This window comes from Salvelinus namaycush, chromosome 7 (genome assembly GCF_016432855.1).
Source record: "Salvelinus namaycush isolate Seneca chromosome 7, SaNama_1.0, whole genome shotgun sequence".
NCBI classification, from domain to species: domain Eukaryota; kingdom Metazoa; phylum Chordata; class Actinopteri; order Salmoniformes; family Salmonidae; genus Salvelinus; species Salvelinus namaycush.
The window spans coordinates 17087510-17109086 of NC_052313.1; the positions used below are offsets into that span (position 1 = coordinate 17087510).

The following is a 21577-nucleotide window of genomic DNA, read 5'->3' on the forward strand; positions in this document are numbered from 1 at the left end:
GATGACATGTTATTTTTTGTGGAACTACTGGCCTTTATCTCTGTGGTGAAATCCTGTTTTCTCTTGAACTCCCCCCTTGCTTCATTGGCCATGAAAGTTGATTAATTCTGGTTGAAATATCAGCTCCTTTGTCAAATAAATTTTTACTCCTTTTTCTGATAAATAAATGACCTTCAGATGATGGCTTGAATAATTCAGATTTCTGCTTACTACGAACGTAGAGAAATGTAAATTTGTCTCATGATTTTTCAAACAAAAATACAGAACATTTACAACATTTGAGGATTCTAATTTCCTTGTATCAGTATGGCTAGAAAGGATTTCCTGACCTTCACGGGATCTTTCTTGTTTGTTCTGTTTTCTCTGCTGCTTTAATATTAGTCCAACAGAAGACTGCTATGCTGGCCTAAATTGGGCTGCAGATAACTGGTGTTCCTGCTGTTTAGCCTGGACTATCTTTAATGTTGCCATAGTAACTACCACAACAATGGCCACATTTGTGTCTTTTTGGGGGGCTCCTTTTGTCAAGGTGTTTTGCAGAGCATGGACAATAGTGATAATATTTTATGAAAATGTGATGCACAGTAGGCTACAGATGTAGGATCTTAGGAAGTATGAATTATTATGTGGAAATATGAATTATTATGTGGATTATAATGAATGGGCATTTTTGTAAGTGTTGATACATTTTTCGTAAGAGAAAATCAAGTCTGACATAGTGGAAATTACAAAATTCAGAAGTATTTTAAACCTCAAATGCACTACAAGTTATCCTGCAACAGGGTGATCAAATTAAGATCCTATCCTATCTGTACACTTATGTAATCTCTTTAGTATTGCATTTTACATACTTTCTTCTTTAGACAGTATAATTTGGACTGAAGCAATGTCAGCAAACCTTGTATAGCTGAGTAGTATTACTACTAAGTGTAATGAATCAAATTTATTTATTTTTTCTCAAGAGTGGAATTTACTTACCATGGATCATTCGGTGCAGCGGGAGGGGTATTTTTGTTGGGGGGGGGGGGCTGCCCACAAAATATTATAGTAGGCTACACTGTCCCGCGAATGTTCCGCAAAATCCTCCCGCATTTGGGTATTTTAAATGTGGTCACCCTACTTCCATAAAACCTAGTAATAAATTACCAGAAAGTCCTTGCACAGCAGAAAAGCATGTTTTGCAGTTGACTTGAAACTGTAAAGTAAACATTCTTTACTTTGATTGAATAGGGTTCCTACACTCTCAGAAAAAAGGGTTCTAAAAGGGTTCTGCGGCTGTCCCCGTAGGAGAAACCTTTTTGGTTCCATGTAGAACCCTTTCCACAGAGGGTTCTACATGGAACCAAAAAGGGGTTCTTCAAAGGGTTCTCCTATGGGGACAGCCGAAGAACCCTTTTTGGTACTAGATAGCACCTATCTAACAGTCTTCACTCTGTGTGCCTGATTTCATCCCTGAACCGCCATAGAAGAAAAGAGACATGGGGGAAATAAAATCCTACGTTAGAGGATTGGGACACGTCCCATTTCTCTCTCTCCAGGGGTCAGTGGGGCTGTCTCAGAATATTTCTCAATATCCCCTTTGGTGGAGTGCTCAGAGCAGCTCCCATCAGTACCTATCAGCCTCTGAGAAGCAGAGCATGCTGTGGGATATTTTTTGCTCACTGAAAGAAACGAGAGGAAACTCAGCCGTTGCCTTCTTCCTGTTTGCTACACATTTGTTTGATGTGGTGTAAAACGCAATTGAGATGAGATTGTCCTGAGCTTTTGTAAGCTTTAATCTTCTATCTAAAACTCGCTCAAGCGTTATCTCGCTCGCTAGCCCCCCCCCTCTCTTGTTTGATTGCATTATTCTTTTATATCTGGGCTGTAGTGTCTTTCGTCCTCTTTGACCCCGGATGTGTTTAGTCTCCGTAAAGCAAAGTCAACTCTCTGTTTTCCCAAACAAAGCTAGAATCACCCTGAGGCAGTGGCAGACATCAAACAAGCTTGACAGGAGAGAGAGATGATTGTGGCTCACTGTTTTATCGGAGTGAAGCTGATGTCAGTTAGTCTGTTGACGTGCTGTCAACCTGTTCAATAGACCGACCAGCTTGAACCAATAAGTGCTCAGAGTCATTCCCAATTCAAACACCAGATTAAAATGATTGAAATCATAATCAACACATAGCATTTCTATGAACCAGAATTCCCTGACTACATCAGAGATGTTCTGTAGCCTCACCGGGCTTCCCTGGTGGTGATGCAGTGTTGAGTCTATCCGGGCCTGGATGAGTTAACCAGCCAGTGACCCATTAGACATGAGTCATGGGATGAGTGGGAAACACATACAGTATGTGCTTGTTTTCACAGCGTCATTTACACTTAATTGGTCTTTTCAGTGGTCTTCACAGCAGGAGGGGTGAAGTAGGAAAGCAAAGGCTAGCTTTTTCAAACAGAAATTTGCATCCTGAAGCACAAACTCCAAAATGTTCTGGGACACTGTAAAGTCCATGGAGAATAAGAGCACCTCCTCCCAGCTGCCCACTGCACTGAGGTTAGGAAACACTGTCGCCACCGATAAATCCACAATAATTGAGTATTTCAAAAAGCATTTTCTACGGCTGGCCATGCTTTCCACCTGGCCACCCCTACCCTGGTCAACAGCCCTACACCCCCCACAGAAACTTGCCCAAGCCTCCCCCATTTCTCCTGTACCCAAATCCAGATGGCTGATGTTCTGTAAGAGCTGCAAAATCTGGACCTCTACAAGTCAGCAGGGCTAGAGAATCTGGACCCTCTCTTTCTAAAATTATCAGCCGAAATTGTTGCAACCCCTATTACTAGCCTGTTCAACCTCTCTTTTGTCTGAGATCCCCAAAGATTGGAAAGCTGCCGCGGTCATCCCCCTCTTCAAAGGGGGAGACACTCTAGGCCCAAACTGCTACAGTCCTATATCTATCCTACCCTGCCTTTCTAAGGTCTTCGAAAGCCAAGTTAACAAACAGATCACCGACCATTTCGAATCCCACCGTACCTTCTCCGCTATGCAATCTGGTTTCCAAGCTGGTCATGGGTGCACCTCAGCCACGCTCAAGGTCCTAAACGATATCATAACCGCCATCGATAAGAGACAATACTGTGCAGCTGTATTCATCGACCTGGCCAAGGCATTCGACTCTGTCAATCACCACATTCTTATCGGCAGACTCAACAGCCTTGGTTTCTCAAATGACTGCCTCGCCTGGTTCACCAACTACTTCTCAGACAGAGTTCAGTGTGTCAGATCGGAGGGCCTGTTGTCCGTACCTCTGGCAGTCTCTATGGGGGTGCCACAGGGTTCAATTCTCGGGCCAACTATTTTCTCTGTATACATCAATGATGTCGCTCTTGCTACTGGTGATTCTCTGATCCACCTCTAAGCAGACGACACCATTCTGTATAATTCTGACCCTTCTTTGGACACTGTGTTAACTATCCTCCAGACGAGCTTCAGTGCAATACAACTCTCCTTCCGTGGCCTCCAACTGCTCTTAAACGCTAGTAATACTAAATGCATGCTCTTCAACCGATTGCTGCCCGCACCTGCCCGCCCGTCCAGCATCACTACTCTGGACAGTTCTGACTTCTGAATATGTGGACAACTACAAATACCTAGGTGTCTGGCTAGACTGCAAACTCTCCTTCCAGACTCACATTAAGCATCTCCAATCCAAAATTAAATCTAGAATCTGCTTCCTATTTTGCAACAAAGCATCATTCACTCATGCTGTCAAACATACCCTTGTAAAACTGACTATCCTGCCGATCGTTGACTTCGGGCGATGTCATTTACAAAATAGCCTCCAACACTCTACTCAGCAAATTGGATGCAGTCTATCACAGTGCCATTCGTTATGTCACCAAAGCCCCATATACTACCCACCACTGCGACCTGTATGATCTTGTTCACTGGCCCTCGCTTCATATTCGTTGCCAAACCCACTGGCTCCAGGTCATCTATAAGTCTTTGCTAGGTAAAGCCTCGCCTTATCTCAGCTCACTGGTCACCATAGCAGCACCCACCTGTAGCACGCGCTCCAGCAGGTATATTTCACTGGTCATCTCCAAAGCCAACTTTTCCTTTGGCCACCTTTCCTTCCAGTTCTCTGCTGCCAATGACTGGAACGAATTGCATAAATCACTGAAGCTGGAGACTCACATCTCCCTCACTAACTTTAAGTACCAGCAGTCAGAGCAGCTCACAGATCACTGCACCTGTACATATCCCATCTGTAAATAGCCCATCCAACTACCTCATCCCCATACTGTTATTTATTTTTGCTCCTTTGCGCCCCAGTATATCTACTTGCACATTCATCTTCTGCACATCTTTCATTCCAGTGTTTAATTGCTAAATTTTTATTATTTCGCCACTATGGCCTATTTATTGCCTTACCTCCCTTATCTTACCTCATTTGCACACACTGTATATATACTTTTTTCTATTGTGTTATTGACTGTATGTTTGTTTATTCCATGTGTAACTCTGTGTTGTTGTTTGTGTCACACTGCTTTGCTTTATCTTGGCCAGGTCGCAGTTGTAAATGAGAACTTGTTCTCAACTAGCCTACCTGGTTAAATAAAGGTTAAATTAAAAAAAAAAAAAAAAAAAGTCACACACACACACACTAATATTTGTAATTTCAGCCTGGAAGGTTGTGTTTAGTCAGCTCATTCCTTTCATGGTCTCTATGTCACAGACTCACCACTACTACAGCAGATGAATAATACAGACTCATCACTACTCCTACAGCAGATGAATAATACAGACTCATCACTACTCCTACAGCAGATTAATAGAATATGGTGGTGTAGCGCGGGGGGTTTGGGGAAGGGGGCGACAGGTGCTTGACTCTTGACTTTATTGTATTGCTAGTCGATCTCACCTCATCCAAGCTTCTCCGCAATCTATGCTCCTATTCTGTTTTCAGTTGGTATCATTGGTAGGGGCTTGTGTGCGTAATCTATTTCTCATATGTCCTTTCTCATCTCACAATTGTAGCAAAGGAGTTAAATGTGTTTAACTGACAGTCTGTAAACTAATTATAAACCCTTTATAAAGTAAAAAAAATTATGTTCCAATCTCCAATTTCACCCGTCCTCCTTCACTTTTGGCGAGATATTTTTCCCCCATCTGCACACATGAACAGGCCACATTTGGGAGCGGTTCATTTCAAAATCTAATGTCCTTGTTGTGTGGCCGTAAATTTTATTAGCGTTTATCCGCTCACGGTCTTTTTACCTCTTTGAAGGTTTAGTTTAAACCTTGACTTTTTGCCTGGCCAATTTACTATTTCTGTCATGTTTAGAGGTAAAAAATATGCGTACTGTTTTCAAGAAAATACACATTCTTTCACTATATGTAAATGTCGATAGATTATACAATATTTGCAGTCAACGTTAGGTTAATGAAGCTAAGGTTATGCAAGTCAGGGAAACATTGTTTCCAGTAAAAAATTATAATAATTTACCATTACGCTATAATTTTTCTGATTACATCCACACTGGCAGGTAATATGGCATCTTTTTACAAATTGATGCTAATGCATTCTGACAAGAGTCTTTGCATTATGATGATGAATTTGCATTAGGCCTACATAGGGCTGCTGCAGTGACCGTATTACCGCCACACCGGCGGCCACAAGTCATGAAGGCAGTCAAATTCCACATGACCGTTTAGTCACAGTAATTAGTCTTTTTCCAAACTCTGATGCTGCTCATTAGTAGCTAACCAAATGTGCTAACTGCCTGGTACTCAGCACTCTATTGTCCCTCTAATCACTCTGACATCAATGCAAATCTATTCGAAAATGGAATCAAACACTTCATGAGGTCATGTTGTGCAACATTTCCATAGGCTATGCAATTGGTGAGAAAACAGAGTGATGGTCTCTACTAAATAGGCTAGGCCTACTATATTTATTTCTCAACTTTCCTAATTTTAAGCACATTGCTTATCTTTACAACAGGAGTATAGCCTACCTGGCTGGCATGAAAATTAATCATGGGAAAAGCGTCCTCCATCTGCTATTTAAGTGCATAGATGACATGTATTTTTTTCCCGCTGCCACTGTTCGATACAGGTGCATGATAATGGTCCATTCTAAATCAAAGCAAATTTCACACATATATTATTTTGTATATGTAAAGACAAGATTAAATCAAGAATAGTCTGATGGGTGACAATATTAGCCTATCACTTGTGAATTATATATTATCACTTGTGAATGATGTCCAGCATAAGAAACAGCCTTTTTTTCCCTTGACTTTTTCGAATCATAGTTGCACACATCAAGTAGCCTAGCCTATAGGTCTATATGTTTTGATAAGGTTTATATCACAACTAAAGTGGCCAAAACACTTCTTTAAATTAAGCACATTAATTTGCTTTACAAGGGGTTTAGAGCCTACCTGGCATACATAAACAGTGCGTGACTTTCAAGTTTAGGGAAGATAATTTTCACCATAAAAATGCACCTTTATAATAATCGCATTTGTAGTCACTTTTGATAATGGTGTTTTCCCGCTAATGGAACATTCCTGCTTATAGCCTACTGCCGTGTGTGCATTGCTGCGCGTATAATGTGAAGGAATAGCCTAATATCTTATTAACATTTTAAGCGAAACGTTCTAATCTGTTGTGTCAGCCACATTGCGTAAAACATGTTTTTTTGATGCTAGTGGTTGTATTAATTAAAACTGTCCCAGACTATGTTTGGAATATTTATTTCTCGCACAGAATAGAATAGGTCGACTTTTGTACTATGGGGGATAGTAGATTGACATAGGCTAGTGCTTTTGCTGTTCGTTAGGCCTTCCCATCTTGTTGGCTGTCGAAAAGTAAGTGTGGACAGTTCTTCCAATTTCTTCAATATGCTCCTCAGAATTGGATAAGGACGCGCGCAGTTGCGTTCCCGATGTGTCTGTCTTCACTTGTAGCCTGTGAGAAAGACCCGATCACGTGATGGAGAGCGTGCAGCAATCAGGGAGAAGGGCACAGCAAAGGCATTGATTTTTTTAGGGTGCATTATGGCCACAAAGGGGATGCCCCTGCGAAATTCGAGTCATTATCAAGTGCTTGTCAAATTGTGAATGAGAGACTATTGGGGTGTGTACAGCCTATGCAAAAAAAACAAAGCAGAGCTCATGCATTTCAAGCGACTTTTTACAAATCATCATTGGAGTCTCATCATGCAGCCTTAAAATGTATTCAAAATCAAAACATATTTAAGTCATCACATATAGCCCAACGTTTGTAAAACAACTAAAGTTACATTAATATCTCTAAATTAAACATTTAGGAGTAACTATTTCTTTGTTAACCGCTCAACACAGAGTAGCCGCATGTGCGCACTCCCTCAAATCGGTTGGAGAAAATATTTATATTTTATTCAGCTTTGTTCAATTGTATTCTTCATACTATTAAATAATATAAAATAATGCCACAGAATTCTAAGCACATCTTGTCTGCTAAATGAGGACAACTAAGAGTATGCTAACATAAAGGAAACTCAGAGTATGCTATTCTGTTCTTCTGAAATAGACTACATTTTCTTTATATCATGCTTCTTTAGACCTCTCTAAAATAAATCATGGATTTATTGTGATGGTGTAGACTATATTACATGGATTTATTTTTTTAAATGGAAATGTTCCAAAGGTCTGCATCAGTGGCTTGTAGGCTATGTGTGGAAGCCAGGAGATGCTAAATATGTTTATGTTAATTAACGGTCAATTACCATGAGACCGACAGTTATTTGCTTGACAATCACCAGCTGATGAAATTTCATGACCGCCACAGCTCTCTTTTTTTTGTATTTTGTTCATTATGCAGAGACATACTCATGTCGTAGTTAGTCTACATCCCTTCCCTTCCAGCTTTTACATCCGCTTTGTCCTGAAGCTCGGATATGGAAAATCATTTTGGAGATTGGTATTGACGTTTTTATTGCTTATCTATGGTTTTCATGGCAACAGGGTCCGGTCCTCATAGCTGGCCTCCTCCAATCCGTCACCTCTTTGGTTGGAATAAACGGATGGAGAGCTTATATTGTGTCTGACACCCTTCTGCCTGGTCAGCAGTGCACACTGACCTATATTAGAGATTGTAGATTAAACCAAGAGAAGGTTCCACAGGCTTACGGTCCACAGTGCCCATTTCAAACCCAGCTAGGATAAACCCGTTGTTGAATGAGGAAGAATGAAATACTCTCAAAAGTGTTTCTCTAGGGGGATGTGTATCTGGTGGACCTCACAGAGTCTTTGTATTATCTGTATTCATCGCAACGCTGAGCATTAATTGAATTAAAGCATTATGGAATGAACGCAGTGAGTTCAACGCCAGTTCATGATGTGTTGCTGAGGGCATGTTTTTGTAAGATGTTCAAACAACTTAAGTGTGACTTTGACTTAGTTTCTGAGGGAGAAAGCAGTAAAGAACATCACTCTTAACTGGCCGTTACAGTAGTAGCTGATTGGGTGTGGTACATATTTGAACCCTGCATACTCTGACTGCCATGGGCCTTAGTGGCCACGTGTGGGTAGGGGTGTCATGGCACCTGTCTACGTGCGTGTGTGTGCATGCCTCAGCATGTTTACATTTAATATCTGTGTGTGTTTGCCCATGTTTTTGTGCATTAGTGTGTGTGTGTGCGCACATGTGTGTCTGTCTGTGTGTGTGTGTATGTGTGTGATACTGGAACCCCTGCACCATGTGTGTGGAGACCAGAAGGGGTAACTGAGCCCAGTCCCATGTTGTGGGTAAACACTGGTGATACAGTATAAATAGCCCTAAAGCTCTGACAACCCTGCCGCAGCCCACTGTTTGTGTGTGTGTGTGTGTGTGTGTGTGTGTGTGTGTGTGTGTGTGTGTGTGTGTGTGTGTGTGTGTGTGCGTGTGTGCGTGTGTGCGTGTGTGCGTGCGTGCGTGCGTGCGTGCGTGCGTGCGTGCGTGAAAGCCACACTTCCCCAGCCAAACACTTCCAGCTATGCTGGCTAAAGTTCACATACTAACGTCTCCCTTTCCTTACTACTAAGATTTATTACAGATTCATTACAGCATGGATACATCTTAATGACATTAATACATATTCATTGTGATTATTTTGGAGTTAGCACGTGGGAATTATTAAATGGTAATAGGTTGTTTATAAGGTGTCAAATGATAAGCGAATGAACTGTAATGGCGTGTAGAGTGTCGATTTCTTTACGGAATAAAGACGCATTTGATATTTTTGACTGACTTTGTCCTTTCAGACAGCTGAATATATTGAAGTGGTTTTACCATTACAGTGTGTTCTCAGGGGAACCCATATACACAACATTCTAAGTCCTTATGGTTTGTCAATGGAAAATGGGGCCATCATCATGCATATCAAAAATAGAGTACTGTAAATTGTACTGCACTGTTGTAGTTACCAGTTACACCTCGATTCATTTAAATTTGAAAGACACTTGGTGGACACTGATGGACTGTCACAATGAGACATTGAGGTAATATTAATGCTGGGGCGAGTGTGACATGTCTCACAACTCTTCACTGATTTAATCTGAGTTGAATCACTGCTGTCTCAAAGAAGCTTATTATATAGAGAAGTACTGTAGTGTCACCTCTGTTTCAACCTTGAAGCTATGTAAAATACATTAGTAGTCAAATCAATGCTGACTTTCACATTACAAGAGCTTCTTATCATGGCTGTTGTCCTAGATATGTTTGGCGTCGTCAGTGAGACAGTGTACTTCATTGCTATGCAGGTTATTCTTTATTGATCCCAGATTAACACATATATGGATCTCTTCCTCAGATTGACGGTGTGGTGGTTGGAAATATGATTATGTCTCTGCATTGCAGAAAGTATTCAGGGTACATATTATTATAGCATTTCATTTTCAATTTGTTTAGCTCATGTGTTGCAACTGTTGTCTTGTGTTGAATTTGAATATTTTTTTTGTCTCAGTCGAAATTCTTCCATCTTCTTTTGTGTGTATTTATTTGCTGTGTTGTAGGGTGAATCGTCATGACGACAGAACCAAATTCAGAGTCCAGCGCGGACCAGCAGGAGGCCAGTGCGGTTCCACTCCTGGAGGCGGACTCTTTCCCCCTGGCCGCCGCCCACAGCACGCCTGTCAGGAAGAAGCAGGTTAGCCACACCCACAAAAAATAGCACCGTCACAGAGTTTCTAAACCCAGAGGTTCAACATCGCGAGACTTCCGGGAACGGTTGTGAAGCAAGCCAAGTAGACACGGCCGGGGTTTGGGAAGTTAATGAGAGAAGTGAAAGATTATTCCTTATTTTTTAATTTTCTCTAAATCTAAAGGCACAACCTAGATTCGAGTCAATGACTTAAGTAGTTAAACGTGTTATTACTCCAACCTCGTGAAAGTGACAATCTAAAACATTTTAATTTTCATCACAAAACACTATATCAAAGGAGTGCCTTTGATTTAATGGCCTGCACATGCGCAGTCCGGCACAAGATGGCCGTTAGACCTGATGACCTGTTTCTGAGCATGAGTGTAGCTAGCCAGCGTTGCTATGACATCGCCTACAAGCATGATCGTGTATTTCTATTGGAGAAGCCTATCTTCATACTGTACTGTCTTTGGCACCGTCATCCTCATTTAGCCTATACAGTAAATGACGTGGGAATAGGCTTTAAATGGCTAAATTTGAAACATTTTATACAATATCAAACAGCCACAGTAGTACTATTCAGGTTTATAATAAACAAGTGTCCAAATAATTTCTCCTTAAAGGGATACTTCTGGATTTTGGCAATAAACCCTTTATCTACAGCATCATGACTGGTTGTGTTCAAGTCACATTAAAAAGTAATTTATTTTTCCCATTTAAATTATGTATTTATTATTAGGATCATACATTTTTTTGACCCCCCCCTGAATGTCATGATGTAATTCACACTCTGACGCAAAGACATAAAAATAGAATCCACAAGTTAATCTGAGTAGATACAGGGCTTCATTGCCAAAATCCAGAAGTATCCCTTTAACATTTCCATCACATTCATCCGGCCCGCCAACTATTTATTCCACTTGACCATTCGTGTCACAACCTGTTGGGTCCAAAACAACACATTATCATAATCATACCACTTTAACATTCTCATCACAGTGCTATGTTAAAACCTGTGCCCCCCCTGTCCAGAACGGTGAGAGAGCGGAGGGAGGCGTGGTCCCACAGGAGAATCAGCTTGAGCCATCGCAGGTGGAGGAGGACAGGACCTCACACAGGTCGTCCACCAGTAAGCTGTCCAGGTCCCCCGGTGGAGGCCGGAGCGTCCGCAGCTACAAGACCATGCAGTGCAAGGTCACCCTGCTTGATGGCTCCGACTACACCTGTGTGGTGGAGGTGGGTGGAGGGGGTCACCGCTTGGGGTTGAGGGGAGTTTAGCAGGTAGGTGGGTTAACGTGCGTGTAGGGATGGGTTGGTGTGTGCGTGCGTGCGTGCGTGCATGCGTGTGTGTGTGTGTGTGTGTTGCAGAGTTCACCAGGGATCAGAGGGGGCAGGACATGTATTTATCAAAGTTAGTCTCACTGACTTATAATTTCTTTCTCAAGTCATACTTTGTGGGGTTGGCTCAAAGTTGGCTTGAGATGGTTTTTTATCACGCTGAATTGATGACGTCTCCTTCTACAAAGTCACCTCTGTCTACATGAACTGAGTGGACATTAATGGTATTGTTCTACTGGAAGACTAACGCTGACAATATAGGTTAGCAAGCTTATCTATATGCATGGCTCTTCCTTTATTTCCTGTATTATCTGATCTTAACATAATTAAAGACTATGGAAGCTTGCCACAATGGAATTCACTCTGCTTTTAACGTTATTGTAATAAACTCCCCTTAGACCTAATACTTGGCTGTATACATTGAAAACACCCCATCCCCCACTGGCGCATAATCAGACAGTTTTTTGGCCAACACCGCCGTTTTCGCTCTAAGCAGACATCATCCATCACTCTGTATAAATTTGTCCATTCCTACACATTTACTGCTTTGTCTCCACATAAAACAGAGGTTCTGTTCTTCAGCTTCCAGCCAACTCTGTCGACCAACTACTGGAGAGAAACCAATCTATTAGTGCAGTTTGAGCCCCAGGCTGGATATGGCCAGATTAGTCGGTACATCCAATGGAAAAAGATAAAGCATTGTGGCCGGTTGGCTTGGTCGTTTGTTGGTTGCTCTGTGTTGGTGGCCATGGGAAAGCGACACTGCGAAGAGAGGGGTGTGGCTCCGGGCTAAACATGCTGCAGTGATTATTGACTGGCTCTTTCCCTGGCAGAGAGGACAGAGGAGAGATAGGGGGGAGAAAGGTGGATAAGAGAGGGGAGTAGAGGACAGAGGAGAGGACAGAGGAGAGGACAGAGGAGAGAACAGAGGAGAGAACAGAAAAGGAAGAGAGGGGATAAGGCAGGGGAGGAGAGATATGGTAATGTTTTGGGGGGATAGAGGTCAGGAGAGAGGAGAGGAGGGATAGAGGGTAGGAGTGAGGGGATAGAGGTCAGGAGAGAGGGGAAAGGAGAGGTAGAGAGGAGAGTGGAAAGGCTTGAGGGGATAAGGGAGATGGATACACTCGTAGAAAAAAGGGTTCCAAAAGGGTTCTTTGGTTGTCCTTTTTGGTTCCAGATAGAACTCATTTGGGTTCCATGTAGAACCCTCTGGGAAAGGGTCTACATGGAACCAAAAAGGGTTCTACCTGGAACCAAAAGGGTTCTGCCTGGAACCAAAAATGGTTCTTCAAAGGGTTCTCCTATGGGGACAACCGAAGAACCCTTTTAGATTGTAGATAGTACCTTTAGAGAGAGATGAGAGAGGGGCAAGGAGTTTACTGAGGGGATAAAAAGAGAGAAGCGGGTGATGGCGTGACATCCCCTCCTCTCTCGCAGTGACATGCACAGTGTCACGTCTGTCACAGGCCACTCCGCTTCTGGGTCACATGGTCTGAATCATCAATGTCGCTCTAACCTCCCAAGTCACCTCTACAACATTCCACTTAACTACCCATCAGCCCCATCAATGCCACGACAACACTCCTATAGTGAATCCAAATCACCCCCTACCGACTCGCTCGGAGGGCCTTCCGTTGTCACGTGTTGCTGACAAAACTCTGAGAACGACTTCCAGTGAGTGGCGATGGGATCAATAAACCCATCAACTTCGGGACACACTCGTTAAATAGTAAAAAAAGCATGAAATCCAAATGAACAAATCCCCCTGTTGTTTTACAAGATATAAACTCAGTAACAGTTCAACATTTAATTTGGGAGGTATTTCATCTGTTAGCTTCATGTGTCAAGTCTCAAAATCAGACATAAACTTATGCATGTGGTGTATAATTAGGCACGCCTCTCCATTCTTTAGTATCAAATTGCGCCAACTCCATAGATATTGCAGTGCGTGTCGGGATAGTACTTCACTCTGAAGCCTTGCTGGTTTGGCCGAAGCGGCTATCAGAAGGTCTAATTAGCCCCGAAACACTCGATCATTTTCAGTCCCTCAGCTTTCTGACACTTGTGCATTTGGCGGAGGCGCGTGGGAGCGAGCAAATGGAGGGCCAAGGGGAGGGAGTGATTTGAGATTGAGCCCTAGTAATGGATGTAGCGACGTAGAGGACCTAGGGAAGTGGAAACACCTTTTTCTCCATCTCTGTTTGTCCTCATTGTTCAGGAGCTACATTCTTTGTTTGGATGTTGTTTGTGTCACTCAGACAGTGAGTGACATCGCTGAAGTGCTCCTTCTGGTGATTGGAAGGGGAAATGAAGGCTGCAGAGATGATCCTCTTTAGCGTTAGCCGCTAGCTGCCCATGGCTAATGCACATAGTTTATATTGTTCCTATATTACTGGGTGTTTAATAAGGTTGTGGTGGTTAAGTGGTACCCCAAGAGGTCGTACGACCTGGGAAATCGCTTGACTGCATTTCACAGTAAATCACGGAGATGAGCATTTTCCTCATTTATACAGTACAGTCGGAAAGTATTTACAACCCTTTGTCTTTTTCCACATTTTGTTACGTTACAGCCTTATTCTAAAATGGATTACATCCTTTGTCTTTTTCTCATCAATCTACACACAATACCCCATAATGACAAAGCAAAAACAGGTTTTTAGAAATATTTGCAAAACTGGAAATATCACATTTACATAAGTATTCAGACCCTTTACTCAGTACTTTGTTGAAGTACCTTTGGCAGCGATTACAGCCTCAAGCCTTCTTGGGTATGACGCTACAAGCTTGGCACACCTGTATTTGGGGAGTTTCTCACATTCTTTTCTACAGACGCTCTCAAGCTCTGTCAGGTTGGATGGGGAGCGTTGCTACGCTGCTATTTTCAGGTCTCTCCAGAGATGTTTGAATGGGTTCAAGTCCGGGCTCTGGCTGGGCCACTCAAAGACATTCAGAGACTAGTCCCGAAGCCACTCCTGCGTTGTCTTGGCTGTGTGCTTAGGGTCATTGTCCTGTTGGAAGGTGAACCTTTTCCCCAGTCTGAGGTCCTGAGTGCTCTGGAGCAGGTTTTCATCAAGGATCTCTCGGTACTTTGCTCCGTTCATCTTTCCCTTGATCCAGACTAGTCTCCCAGTCCATGCCGCTGAAAAACATCCCCAAAGCATGATGCTGCCTCCATGCTTCACTGTAGGGATGGTGCCAGGTTTCCTCCAGACGTGACGCTGGCATTCAGGCCAAGGAGTTCAATCTTGGTTTCATCAGACCAGAGAATCTTGTTTCTCACGGTTAGAGTTCTTTAGGCGCCTTTTCGCAAATTCAAAACCGGCTGTCATGTGCCTTTTACTGAGGAGGGGCTTCCGTCTGGTCGCTCTTCCATAAAAGCCTGGTTTGTGGAGTGCTGCTGAAATGGTTGTCCTTCTGGAAGTTTATCACATCTCCACAGAGGGACTCTAGATCTCTGTCAGAGTGATCATCTGGTTCTTGATCACCTCCCTGACCAAGGTCCTTCTCCCCCGATTTCTCAGTTTGGCCGGGCGGCCAGCTCTAGCAAGAGTCTTTGTAGTTACAAACTTCTTCCATTTAAAGATGATGGAGGCCACTGTGTTCTTGGGGACCTTCAATGACACAATCCTGTCTCTGAGCTCTACGGACAATTCTTTCAACCTCATGGCTTGGTTTTTGCTCTGACATGCACTGGTGTGTGCCTTTCCAAATCATGTCCAATCAATTGAATTTACAAAGAGAATATATATATATATATATATATATATTTTTGATCCATTTTAGAATAAGGCTGTAACGTAACAAAATGTGGAAAAAGGAAAGGGGTCTGAATACTTTCCGAATACACTGTGAAAATTTGGGATTTTCTTGTCTCCTGTGTGTTTCTTGCTGTACACACACAAACACACACATAGACACGCACAAACACACACACATTCGTACACACACACACACACACAGTTATTTTGTACTTTGTTTAGCTTGGATGGAATAACTTCTGTATAGCCCATCTCAAGTATTCATTCTGACACTTGGTTTGTTTTAACACACCTAGCTACTACTCCAGAAACACTACAAAATAATCCAGTTTTACCACACCTAGTCCTCTACAAAAAACATTAAAAAATATAACCCTTTCAAGGTGACATATTTGGAAGAAGTCTACTGTGTCAGCCCTCTTTACCCCTGACTTAATTGGGCTATTTTTACAAAGCATTAAGGCATGTTGCTAATTTAGAGCTAGCAATAGGAGCCTCACAGGTTGACGTATCGTGGTTCCGAAAGCCTTGAGGGCCAGGCAGGGTAACAGCCATTAGTACAGTGATCATGATGTGACACAACATGGTGTGATGCTGGGAGGTGGGAGTGAAGCCCTTTTGACAGGCGACCCCCTCCCCCTGTAGAGAGGGGAGTTATGGTAGGAAGACTGGCACCCACAGCGGCAGACATGACTGTGTGTGTGTGTGTGTGTGTGTGTGTGTGTGTCTGAATACTCTTATTTATTTATTTTTTTTAGGGGTGGATCAGCTTAATATTGCAGAAAGAATGTTGCTTCCAATGTAATTGTCTGCATCATTTCCAATCCCCCATATTTTTTGGGGTAAATATATATATCCATACACGTATGCATACATATACACATATATACATACACATACCTATATAGACATACATACTTTTTTAAAGAGTATACCTTTATTATTATTCCCCGCAAACCCTACCACCGATCCCCCAATTGGAGTAAACTGATAAACATTTCTGTTTTACCTTCAATTTATACATCTTATACACATTTTACAGACACAGTCTACTTTATAATAGTTCTCTCTTGTTTGTTCTTAGTCCTTCCTCTATTTCTGTTGTCCATCCAGTTTGATTTCCACTTGTAACTGTGCTATTTCACAAAAGCTCCGCACCTATACACATTTCACAGATCCCGTATGCCCTACATTGTTTATCTTGTTATTAGTCCCACCCTTCAGCTCCACTCAACCCTTCCCATCTATCTTCCAACATCATCCATTTCGGATTTTTATTTGCCATATATTTTTCAACTGTGCTGTGATGCTTCACAAAAGATTTGAATCTTCCTATTCTCATAGCTTCCACGGATTGTAAATTAAAAATAAACATTTTTGCTAAAATAATTATTATATTATTGATTGATTGACTATGGCTTTTCAAATCCCCCAGTATTGCTATCTGTAGCGTTAGTTCTACGCAAATGTTGCAATTCTTCAGCCATTCCTGGACCTGTGACCAAAAATGAGCTACATACGGACAATACCAAAATAAATGATCTAATGACTCTGCCTCCTCACAGCAGAATCTGCAGAGCTGGGAAGATTGTATCCCCCATATATATAACATTCTATTAGTTGCAAGAATTTTGTACAGTAATTTAAATTGAAAAATTCGATGTTTTGAATCCGGCGTTGTTTTGCGTATCAATTCATAAACCATGTGCCATGGAATGGGTACATCGAAAATCTCTTCCCAACTATTTTGCAATTTATATGGCACAGCTGTCAGTTTTTTGGTCCTTAAATTAAATTGGTATATGTTTTTATTTATCACACTTTTCTTTAACCATTTATGTTCTTTAATATAGGGCCGACATACAAGTTCCTTACTTTTTTCCCCTTCTACCTGCCTCTTCCATTTTTGTGGTAATGCTGCAATTAATTGGTTGTAATTTTGGGTAGAGCAGACATTTCCATATGTCTGTGTTAGCTGCATGTGTGACATTACTCCACCAGTCCTATTTATGATATCATTCACAAAAATTATACCTTTTTTAAACATTTCTTCGATAAATACAGTTTTTTTATCAATTACTATATTTGAATTTAACCACAATATTTGTTGTACTATTTGTTCCGTCCTTTCAGGTGGATTAAACTGAAATTGCAACCAACTTTCTAAGGCTTGTTTAAAAAATAAAGATATTTTGGAGATTATTTCCTTTTCAAACAACCGAAAGTGAGCAGGTGTAATCTGAATAAAGGGAAAAAGGCCCTTCTTGAACATAGGATGAGACATTCGTACCAATCTACTAGAGAACCAGTTTGGATTTAAGTATAACTTTTGTATGACTGATGCCTTTAGTGAGAGGTCTAATGCTTTAATATTTAATAATTTCTGCCCTCCGAATTCATATTCGTTATATAAATAGGTCCTTTTAATTTTATCTGGCTTGCCGTTCCAAATAAAATTGAATATTTTTTGTTCATATAATTTAAAAAGCAGGTCACTAGGTGTAGGCAAAACCATAAGCAAATAGGTAAACTGTGATATGATTAAAGAGTTAATCAGGGTGATTTTCCCACAAATAGACAGGTATTTTCCTTTCCATGGTAGCAAGATCTTATCTATTTTTGCTAACTTTCTATAAAAATTTATTGGAGTGAGATCATTTCTTTCTTTTGGGATTTGTATACCGAGTATGTCCACATCTCCGTCAGACCATTTAATTGGTAAACTACATGGCAATGTAAAATGTGTATTTTTTAGTGATCCAATACGTAATATGGTACATTTATCATAATTTGGTTTTAATCCAGAGAGGATAGCAAATGTATCTAGATCCTCTAAGAGGCCGTGGAGAGACTCTAGTTGTGGTTTTAAAAGAAAACATGAATCATCAGCGTACAATGACACCTTAGTTTTTAGGCCCTGGATTTCTAATCCCTTAATATTAATGTTTGATCTAATTTTAACAGCTAACATTTCGATGGCAATAATAAATAGATATGCCGATAGTGGACAACCTTGTTTTACTCCTCTAGATAGTTTAAAACTTTCTGAGATGTAGCCATTATTTACTATTTTACACCTAGGGTTACTATACATAATTTTAACCCATTTTATAAGAGATTCCCCAAAATTGAAATATTCTAGGCATTTATATATAAACTCCAGTCGTACTTTATCAAAAGCCTTTTCAAAATCAGCTATGAAAACCAGGCCTGGTGTCCCCGATATTTCATAGTGTTCTATTGTTTCCAGTACTTGCCTTATATTATCTCCAATGTATCGTCCATGTAAAAAACCTGTCTGATTAGGATGAATAATATCTGACAAAACTTTTTTTATTCTATGCGCCAAGCATTTTGCTAGGATTTTTGCATCACAACACTGAAGTGTAAGAGGTCTCCAATTTTTTAAATGGACTGGATCTTTATATATACCACTTGGGTCCTGTTTCAGTAATAATGATATCACACCTTCTTGTTGCGTGTCTGATAATCTATCATTTATATAGGAGTGGTTAAAACAAGCTAATAATGGTCCTTTGAGTATATAAAAAAAAAAATTGTATACTTCCACTGGTATGCCATCCAGCCCTGGAGTTTTCCCATCCTTAAAGGCCCCAATTGCATCAAGTAGTTCCTCCTCTGTAATTAGGCCTTCACATGAGTCTTTCTGTACAGATGTTAATTTTACATTATTATTAGGAAAAAAATCCATACAATTAGTTTCAGTTAGTGGAGATGGAGGAGCCTGAAACGAAAACATATTCTTAAAGTACTTTACTTCCTCTTTCAAAATATCTTTTGGTGAATCATGCGTGACTCCATCATTTGTAACAAGTTTTAATACGGTTTTTTTGGTAGCATTTCTATATTGAAGATTGAAAAAGAATTTGGTGCATTTTTCCCCATATTCCATCCAGTTCGCTTTATTTTTATAATATATTACACTGGATCTTTCTTGAATAAGTTCCTCCATTTCTTTTTGTTTTTCCTCTAACTTATTCTGTGCCTCTATGGTACCGTTTTTATTGTTATCTAACTGTACTGTTAGTCCTTCAATTTCCTTTGTTAATATGGACTCCTTTGATCTAAATTGCTTTTGTTTTATAGATGAGTACTGAATTGCATGGCCTCTAAAGGCACACTTAAAAGTGTCCCATACAATATGGGGATCTGCTGTACCTATGTTATGTCTAAAAAAGTCAGTTATAAATTCTTCTGTCCTAGTTCTAAACAATTTATCATCTAGTAGGCTTTGATTAAATTTCCAATATCCTCGCCCACGTGGAAATTCTGTAAGAGTAATATATATGCCAATTATGTGATGGTCCGACCGCATTCTGTCCCCTATCAAACACTTTTTAACTTTTGGTGCCAGAGAGAATGATATAAGAAAGTAGTCAAGGCGACTAGCTTGATTAAGCCTCCGCCATGTATATCTCACTAGGTCAGGGTATTTAAGTCTCCATATATCCACTAATTCCAATATATCCATGACATTCCTGATTTCCTTAAGTGCCTGAGGGTGATAGTTTGTAGTGTGATTTCCTTTCTGGTCCATAGAGGTATTTAAGACCGTATTAAAATCTCCCACTATAATAATAGAGTCTAGTGTTGCTTGTAGAGTTGATACATTCTTATATATATTGTCAAAGAAACTTGGATCATCATTATTCGGACCGTATAGGTTAATAAGCCATATATGTTTATTGTCCAATAACATATTTAAAATAATCCATCTACCTTGAGGATCTGTTTGGACAAGTTGCACATTTGGATCAAAATTATTGTTAATTAAAACCATCACCCCTTTTGAATTTCTTTGCCCATGGGAGAAATATATTTCGCCCCCCCAGTTCTTTTTCCACAAAACTTCATCTAAAACTGTCGAATGGGTTTCCTGTAAACAATAGATATTATAATCCTTCTCTTTTAGCCAGGTAAATACTGATCGTCTTTTCTTATTATCTGCTAAGCCATTACAATTGTAACTGGCTATACTTATTTCACTACTTACCATAATGAGACACACCTTTCAATTATTTTTATCAAAATATATGTTTGTAAACGCCCTATTAAAAAGTAACATAATGATTGAGTGTCTATATAGTTGTACCATAATATTTGCATTTCTACTAAGTAAACCTCCAATTGGTCCCTACTATTCCACCCGCTAAAAGCCCTCATCCCGAGTTGGGTTGTCATCCCAATGCCCGGCAGACCACCCTCGACCCCCTGTATCCCATAGCCCTGGACCGACTGGGATCCATCCTTTGAAAAGAGCACACAGTGCCATTTACCGAATTGAAGTAGATCCATTGCCAAATGCATTTCCATCGCCCTCACCTCGATTTGTATTATATATAGCTGTGGATCATCCTCTATTGTCCCTAACATCTTTTACTTCTTCCTTCGCAACAGTTGTGGGATACACACATACACCCACACACATTCAGCCCTTACCCCCACACAACCATAAGCTCACTTTCTCAACAATTGCACCATCCCAGAGCCCAACTCAAGATAGGTCATGATTTACAAATGTACTTGCAGTTGCAGCTGCATGAGAAGGCCTGCAAGACCGCGCAAAAAATGAGCATAAATGTAGAGATTTATTTACCATTGTCACATCCTAGATGATGGAGGTCAAATGTACACCTTCTTCCTGAAACACCCACAATACGGTCATCCGTCATGACCATGTTCCCAAGCATCTCCATGCAGTCCGACTTTGATTTCGTGCCACCAGGGCCACAATAATATACCCCCTCTCTGAATGTCCGAGTGGGACCCCCTCCCCATGGGTTACTGCAGCTAGTGTTGCCAGTACTGCCACTGCCTGGGTGGGGGCACCCCACCGGAATCCCCACCGGCTAGGTACAAGGTCGTCAAGGTTCTCATTAGCAGCTTTGAGAATTTCCTTGTTTATTATGCTCTCCCTTTAGGGGGCTTTGGCTTTGCAGGACCAACCCTGCCAAGCAGGCTCAGAATCTTGAGGGGGCAGTGCTGCTCTTGGTCTCTGACCTCATTTTGGCTGCATACAGACCGCTTACAGCATGCACATAAAACAGTTAGGGACTTCTCCTTAGTATCTGGGCCATTCATGTGGGTGTCTAGGGTATAGGGCCATGGACCGTACCATTAAAATAGGATATAATTAAAAATGTAGTTCCCCATGATAGGACAATAAATAAATAAGACGTATAATTCATTATAAAAGTATATCCATCATCTGAACAACATTGAAAGCCCTCTCATACCCGGCTCACAGCAATACATTGGCTCTGGGATATGCAACCATTTCATTACTCACTCACTCAACTTTCCAAACAT

The 21577-nt window shown here is 41.0% G+C and overlaps 1 protein-coding gene across 12 annotated transcripts in view; it reads left to right on the forward strand.

Annotated features, from left to right (window-relative positions):
• Nucleotides 1-21577, forward strand: part of epb41l3a (erythrocyte membrane protein band 4.1-like 3a) — an 89696-nt gene that overhangs the window by 36314 nt on the left and 31805 nt on the right. For 11 of the 12 annotated variants that reach the window (XM_038997626.1, XM_038997627.1, XM_038997625.1 and 8 more), the window contains 2 exons: nucleotides 10024-10157; nucleotides 11184-11387. In XM_038997626.1, coding sequence (XP_038853554.1) covers nucleotides 10035-10157; nucleotides 11184-11387 — 327 coding nt within the window. In that variant the 5' untranslated portion in view covers nucleotides 10024-10034. The remainder of the gene's footprint in view (nucleotides 1-10023; nucleotides 10158-11183; nucleotides 11388-21577) is intronic. The other variant, XM_038997635.1, reaches the window with a different exon arrangement.